The 7,857-nt window shown below is 33.9% G+C and overlaps 2 protein-coding genes across 2 annotated transcripts; one reads left to right on the forward strand and one right to left on the reverse strand.

Moving 5' to 3' along the window:
* Window positions 1-234: 234 nt before the first annotated feature.
* On the reverse strand, window positions 235-2,606 carry LOC145032020 (asparagine--tRNA ligase, cytoplasmic 1-like). The gene is made up of 6 exons (XM_078980684.1): window positions 2,075-2,606; window positions 1,396-1,986; window positions 1,041-1,297; window positions 831-960; window positions 703-761; window positions 235-623 (listed from the first exon to the last, which is right to left on the reverse strand). The coding sequence occupies exons 1-6, from the start codon at window positions 2,552-2,554 to the stop codon at window positions 440-442; spliced, it is 1,701 nt and encodes a 566-aa protein (XP_078836810.1). The 5' UTR covers window positions 2,555-2,606; the 3' UTR covers window positions 235-439.
* A 3,361-nt stretch (window positions 2,607-5,967) lies between these two features.
* On the forward strand, window positions 5,968-7,857 carry LOC145032021 (microtubule-associated protein RP/EB family member 1C-like). The gene is made up of 6 exons (XM_078980685.1): window positions 5,968-6,182; window positions 6,374-6,529; window positions 6,618-6,724; window positions 6,833-7,046; window positions 7,139-7,252; window positions 7,327-7,857. Exons 1-6 carry the CDS (start codon window positions 6,075-6,077, stop codon window positions 7,609-7,611), a joined length of 984 nt encoding a protein of 327 aa, XP_078836811.1. The 5' UTR covers window positions 5,968-6,074; the 3' UTR covers window positions 7,612-7,857.

The following is a 7,857-nucleotide window of genomic DNA, read 5'->3' on the forward strand; positions in this document are numbered from 1 at the left end:
TACCTACAGCTGAGTTGCAGACCGGATTCTTCCACAAATCAGAAATCTACCATGGATGATTTGAGAGAGAGAGAGAGAGGTGCGTTTTCTGGTGATGGCACACTTTTATTGTGACCATGGACCTAAATCTTTAATGCTGAAATGTTTTTGTAGTTGATCTTTGACCTATTTAATTTTGTATATATACAATCTGATCAAAATTAGGGCTAGGGCAACCAATTAATACATGCAATGTTGAAAGTTGAAACCCTAAATTGAATAATAAAAGTCTATAACATCACCAACAGTAAAATAAAGTAGCAAATCGCAACAAAATCTTACAAGTAATGTATCCAAATCGGTATCAGAATTTTTTTTAAAAAGAAAAACTTACTTGCTAATAAAAATATAAAACAAAAGCAATGATCTTGATATGTGTTTATGTATCTTTAGAGGTACCTCAAAGATCTGCTCTTCCTGGAAACCTTGGAAATGGGATTACATCCCTGATATTATCAATTCCAGTTGCAAACAAAATCATCCTCTCAAACCCTAGCCCAAATCCACTATGCTTCACAGTTCCATAGCGCCTCAAGTCAAGGTACCACTCATATGGCTCAAGTGGAAGTCCCATTTCAAGAATCCTGTATACCCAATCAAATTTTATTATATTTTTTTAAGTGTATATACAATTAACAAATTATTGAAACAGAAAAATCATACCTTTCTTTGATGACCTCGTAATTCTCTTCTCTTTGACTTCCTCCAATTAGTTCACCAACCTATTGGAAAACAAAGGGTATTAATTAATGTCTAAAGTTTTGATATATGATTTCTCAAAAGAACATTACCTTTGGGACAAGAACATCCATGGCAGCTACTGTTTTGTTATCAGGGTTAACTTTCATGTAAAATGCTTTGATCCCTTTTGGGTAGTTGTATACAATCACAGGGGACTCGAATTTTGTCTCTGTTAGGTATCTGCACAGTGCAAAATCTTGAAATTAGGATGAATTTACATATTGTTGGGGTTGAAAATAGAAACAAACAAAAAGGACTACTTTTCATGTTCTGATGCCAAATCAATTCCCCATTCTACTTTGTTCTCAAATTTGTGGCCTTTAGAAACAGCTTCTTCAAGAATTGTCACTGCTTCTGTGTAGGTAAGGCGTACAAAATTGGTAGAAGCAACCATTTTTAGACGACTAATGGCGTGTTGGTCAAACTTTTCAGCTATAAATTCCATGTCATCAAGACAGTTGTCGAGTAACCATTGGCACATAAACCTAACATATGCCTCTGCACACTTCATATCATCCTGCATAAACGTAGGAATATGAACAAATCAAATCCATTTTCTTGGAGATTCAGTAAAGAAGTGTGTGCATTTTGCATTGTATATAAGCATTGTTGTACCTCAATATCAGCAAATGCAATTTCGGGTTCAACCATCCAGAATTCTGCAAGATGTCTTGATGTATGAGAATGTTCAGCACGAAAAGTTGGGCCAAAAGTGTAAACACTGCTAAGTGCACAAGCAAAGGTCTCAACTTGAAGTTGCCCAGAAACAGTTAAGAAGGCTTGGCGTGCAAAGAAATCTTGACTATAGTCAACCTTCCCATCTTTCTTTGGGATACCAGGTTTCTGGTTGAATCTCTCTTCAATCTTTGAAAGAGTCTCTTTAGCTTTAGTAAGTTCAGCAACAGCAGCTACTATTTCAGGTCTACCAGCTTTATCAGACTTCAATTTGGCAACTGTTTCACCTTTTTCCTTGACAGCAGCCCTGGCTGCATCTACATCTTCTTGGGATGGAGGGGGATTCTTAAGGAGTTCCTTTTCAAGTTTTTCTGAATCGTTTATTAAAGTTGTGACCTGAAACATCTCTCCAGCGCCTTCACAATCACTAGTGGTGATGATTGGAGTGTGGACATAGAGAAATCCATGCTTTTGGAAGAACGTGTGAGTTGCATAAGCTAGTGCGTTACGAATTCGGGCAATAGCAGAAATCTGAAATAGTAACAGAAACAAAGTTTGAAACTAAGCAGATCAAATATGCAGTATCTAGAAACTAAGATCAACGAAATGAAAAACTCACAGTATTGGTTCTCGGTCGGAGATGAACGTAATCCCTAAGAAATTCAAGTGTCAATCGCGTTTTGGGCAATGGATACTTCGCAGGATCAGCAGCTCCAACATCTAGAACCTTTGAAACCTTTAGTTCAATCGACTGTTTCCCTTGTTTATCTGCAGGAGGCATCTGAAGCACACCTTCCACGTGCAGGCTAGTACCAGTCGGAGTAACCTGACCTAGCGGCGCCACATCCGAGTATATTATAAGCTGGAGGTTCGCCGGACATGATCCATCGTTAAGTTCAAGGAAGGCAAATGAACCTTTGCCTTGTTCTCGCCCTTTCTTCACCCAGCCGCCTACCTTTAAGGTCTGCCCAGCAAGTCCAGCGCCGCCGTCAGGACGGCCCAAAATCGATCGAACCAGTACACGCTGTGAGAACTCGGCTTCTTCGACGGTTTCGGAAATTGTTAACTTGTCGACCGGCAGCACTCCGTTGTCTGCCATTTTCGGGAGCTTGAAAGAAACGAGTGCTGCTTTGTGTCTAAACCCTAACGCATCGCTTTAAATTTGCGTAAAAAGGTAAACACAATATATGTTACATATTAGCCCCTCAGACTATCGGATAGTTGTTATATAGACATCATAGTTTCCATTATTGTCGTATAATGGGCTTAACTTTGAACCACATTTTTTTTTTCCATTAGTTGTTTCTCAATTCATCTATGATAATAATCATCTATGATAAATGAATGTTTTTTACTACTTGTCACATTTTCATTTAATTTGATAAATGTTATTTTATAGTTATTTTGAGAGTAAATTACACGAATGGTCCCTATGGTTTCGGGTAATTTGAACGTTTGGTTTCTATTTTATTTTTTTAACTCGGAAAGTCCTTATTGTTTGTTTTTGTTACGTGTTTGGTCCCTACTGTTTGTTTTTGTTACGCGATTGGTCCCTATCTTACCTAAAAAGACTATTAATTAAATAGGAAAAAATTATGGGATATGTAAGTTAAAGTGAGGGGGTTGGGATTGAGGTGTGTTTATTTAAATATTTTAAAAAATCAAAGGCAAAATAGTTTTTTTAGGTAAGACATTGACCAAACGTGTAACAAAAACAAACAGTAAGGACCTTTCGAGTTAAAAAAATAAATTAGAGACCAAACGCGTTAATTACCCTAAACCATAGGGACCATTTGTGTAATTTACTCTTATTTTGAATTAAATTTTTCCAATGAGTTTTTCTATTTTATTAAATTTCACATAATATTTTCATTTAATAATTGTGATAAATATAGTAATCAATGGATATTAATTCCATTAATGAACTTATATTTTAATTTCAAAATTTCCAAAATTAAAACTTATTAGTTTCTTTTATTTATTTAAATTTATTGTTTAAATTTAAAATATGAAAAAAAAATATAATAATAATTCATTATTTTTCTTATTTTCTTATAAATTCAAAGCTCTCAAATATTTTATCATTTATATTTAAGTTTTTCTTTTAAATTAGTTTATATAAAACATGGGTCTCACAACTAGTAGAACATAAACTAATCACACGACACACCAATTACTATCTATTTTGACAAACCACTTACTATTTTTTTTTAAGACTCATCTCTTTCCTTTATTTATAACAATTCAACAACATAAAATTATATATTTCATAAACTAACCATACGACACACCAATTACTATCTATTTTGACACACCACTTACTATCTCTTTCCTTTATTTATAACAGTTCCATAACATAAAATTGTATATTTAAGAATAAAGAATATAATTAATTAATTGCATCATATTTACTTAAGATGTTTGTAAATGTTAACTCTCTTAAATTACCATAAGGATGAAATTACATAAAGAAAGAATAACTTAAAAGTTACAAGATGGTTCATTAAGAGGGTGTTTGGGATTTCTTTTTGAAGTTGAAAATAATTTTTGTAAAAAAATAACTTATTGATTTATGAAGGCAGGAAAAAGAGTTTTTAAAATGTTTCGATTAGTTTTTTAACGGCAAAAGTCAATAAGTCAATAAGTTAGGAGTGTTTGGATAAGTTAGTTTTTTTAATTTATTAGCTTGTTGCTTCTTAACTTATTGCGGTGGGAATAAGTAGTTTTTGAAAAAGTGTTTATAGTAGGTATAAGCAATAAGCTTTAAGCAATGGGAAATGTTTATTAAAATCAACTTATTTAGTTTATTTCCACCACAATAAGGTGATTTTTAAGGATTCCTATCCAAACACTTAAACTTAATTTATTGTGGTGGGAATAAGCAATAAACATCTTCTTTTTTCCTTATCCAAACACTCTCTTAAAAAGTGTTTTGTTGAAAAATGTTTTTTTTTCTTTCTTTTTATATCCTAATAAGTTATAAATTATTTCAAAAGGTCATAATTTGTTACTTCTTGAAAACTCATTTTTAAAAGCTAAAAAAAAGGAGTTTTAAAAGTTTTTATTAGGGTATATAAGAGACTTGACAATCAATTTGTTGTATCTTACAAATAATAATGTTAAAAATTCTAGAATAATGACACAAATTAGATGTAGTGTTAAGAATACTAGAGAATTACCAATTCAAAACATATAATTGAATCAACGCAAACTAACAAATTCCAGAGATCATAAAACTAATGTTAAGAATCCTAGAAAAAAAAAACACATAAATCAGAAATATTCAAAACTAATGTTGAGAATTCTAGAAAAATACCATAAATCAGATACATCCTAGTCTCCTCGTACTCTTGTGGGGAAATAAACTTATTAAGGTAATTAATTTTTCGGTTTGTTCACATCTGTGTAACTATCCTTTTTTTTTGTACACATATAAGTAATGAACTTTTTAGAAGTGTTCGCATATATGACTAGCTGTAGCAGGTAACATCTAGTCATAATGGTCATATGCGAACACTTTCAAAAAGTTCGTTACCTAGATATCTACAAAAGAAAATAGTTACCCATATGTGAACATACCAAAAATATAAGAGTAAATTACATGAATGGTCCCCGTGGTTTGGTTAATTTATGAGTTTGGTCTCTAACTTATTTTTTAACTCGGATGATCTCTCCTGATTATTTTTGTTACGCGTTTAGTCACTGTCTTACATGAAAAGACTATTGTGCATTTTTTAATTAATTCCTTATTTACGTAGTTATATCTTATATATTTTAAAAAATTAATGGACCTCGCATATTTGTATTTCCTTACCCTAAATCTGAAACCACATATGTGAGGTCTATTAATTTTTTTAAAAAATATAAAAAATAAATATATAAATAAAAAATTAATTAAAAAGGCACAATGGTCTTTTTAAGTAAGACAGTGACCAAACGGGCAACAAAAACAAACAGTAGGGGTCATCCGAGTTAAAAAATAAATTAGGTATCAAACGCACAAATTACCTAAACCACAAGGACCATTCGTGTAATTTACTCTTACATTTTCTGTATGTTCAGGTTTGCGTAACTCTTTTTTTGTATACATCTAGTTAATGAATTTTTTGAAAGTGTTCACATATGACCATTATGGTATGTTATGACCGGATTATAACATGTTACAGCCGGTCATATTGGTTATATGTGAACACTTCCAAAAAGTTTTTTTACTAGATGTATACAAAAAAAAAAGATAATTACTTAGATATAAACAAACCGAAAAATTAATCATTTTAAAAAATTCTATTGTTACGCTCTCTTTGCCCTAAAATAGGAGGATTGGACACATTACTCAACAAATAGATCAAAGTTAGAGCCCAAAAAATAATAGACCCATTGCTGCCTTGGGCTGTGGCCTAGTTGGCTGCCAAATTTTGGTTTTCTGTTTTTCTAGCCGTTGGGGGTTCCTCCGCTTTTGAATCACATAAAGTCGTATAAATCCCGCCTTCAACTCTCATTTCAAACCAACGCAACGTTATCTCTCTTTACAGGAGCGTTGCTGCGTCAATTTTCTCCCATCTCTTTCATACACATCTTTCTCTCTCTAGAACAGTCAGAAAGAGAGAAAGACTTCGAAGATGGCCACTAACATCGGAATGATGGATGCTGCTTACTTCGTCGGTAGAACGGAGATCTTAGCCTGGATTAACTCCAGTCTCCAACTCAGTCTCTCCAAAGTTGAAGAGGTTTGTTTTATCCCTAAATTTATATCTAGATGAATTTATTGAATTGTTGTTATTTGTGGTTTCGAATGTTTTATCATCGATCGTTGAGCATAAAAATTCTAGAGGTAGTTTCTCTATTTCTGTTTAGATCGTGAATTGTGTGTATTTAGAATGACTAAACTTAGAGATTTGAACGGATCTGATTGTTGCAGGCGTGCTCCGGCGCAGTTCACTGTCAGCTAATGGATGCTGCACATCCTGGAATCGTACCGATGCACAAGGTCAATTTCGACGCCAAGACAGAGTACGATATGATTCAGAACTATAAGGTTCTTCAAGACGTTTTCAACAAATTAAAAATCACTAAGGTTTTTCCCAGTTTATGATTCTCGAATTATGCTTAGTAATTTAGTAATTTTATATATGAATGCTGTTAGTAACTAATCTATGCTACAGCACATTGAGGTGAGCAAGCTAGTGAAAGGAAGACCCCTGGATAACCTTGAATTCATGCAATGGATGAAGAAATACTGTGATTCTGTTAGCGGCGGTGGTCATCACAAGTAAGTTCTTACCATTAACTGCTATACGAGTTCTTCAATACGACATAAGAATCAAAATCGGATAAGTAGTTGAAGTTGTTAATTAGCTGCTTCCATTTTATGTTATAGTTACAATCCTGCTGAAAGAAGAGAATCCTGCAAAGGTGGGAAAGATGTAAGCAGGAAATCCGCACCAACACAACCAACCAGAGGCTCCACAGGTGCACCTAAGCATCACCCCGCCCGAAGAGGAGATCCATCTTCTGCACACTCAGCAGCTCCACCTGTCAAGACCTCTAAACCACCTTCTTCAACTCCAAACGTCTCTGTGTACGATCAACAGGTACCATGGTCACACTTACACTCACACAAACAGTAATCCAGATTCTCCAACACTTACAGGCTCACATATTAGTTACATTACTGATTATGCAGATTACAGAGTTAAAGCTAACAATGGATAGTCTTGAAAAAGAAAGAGATTTCTACTTTGCAAAGCTGAGGGATATCGAAATCCTGTGCCAATCTCCTAATATCGCAAACCTGCCTGTATTGTCTCTCTCGCCTCTTTAAGTTCGTTTTAATGGCTTGCAACTTTTTTGCTTACTCTGGATTATTTGCAGATTATTGATGCGATACAGAGGATCTTGTATGCTGCTGAAGAGGATCCATCGATAGTGGAAGAAGCTCAAGCGATGCTTCTTAACCAAGAGAAGCAAGGAGTCTCTTTGACCCCGATATATGAAGGTGTAGAAGAAGAGTCGAAGGTGAAATTCGATAGTCAAAAGAGGAAAAGCATTATTAATCTTGAGGTTGATCTTGCTGCAAGTAACACGTTGTCTCCTAGACAAAGGGTTTCTGATGCTTCTGATGTCCATTGCAGTGGGTCACCTCTTATGACTTATTGATGATGATGATGCTAATTATCTATCTAGTTTTTTTTCTATGTTGAAAACTATCTTCTTTATTTTCTTGATTAGTTTTGCTTATTATATAGACAATGTTTAGTCATTAGTGACAACTTGTTGGAGATGGCCTTTCTCCTTTTGTTGTCTAATGGAGTTAAAAGGGGGATTTAGATGTTTTTGTTGTATAAGATTGTGTGTTATACGACACCACTAAGTCTAATTATTCTATAAGAAGATGTTCATGAA

The sequence above is a fragment of the Lactuca saligna genome, chromosome 2 (assembly GCF_052625555.1).
Source record: "Lactuca saligna cultivar CGN05327 chromosome 2, ASM5262555v1, whole genome shotgun sequence".
Classification (NCBI taxonomy): domain Eukaryota; kingdom Viridiplantae; phylum Streptophyta; class Magnoliopsida; order Asterales; family Asteraceae; genus Lactuca; species Lactuca saligna.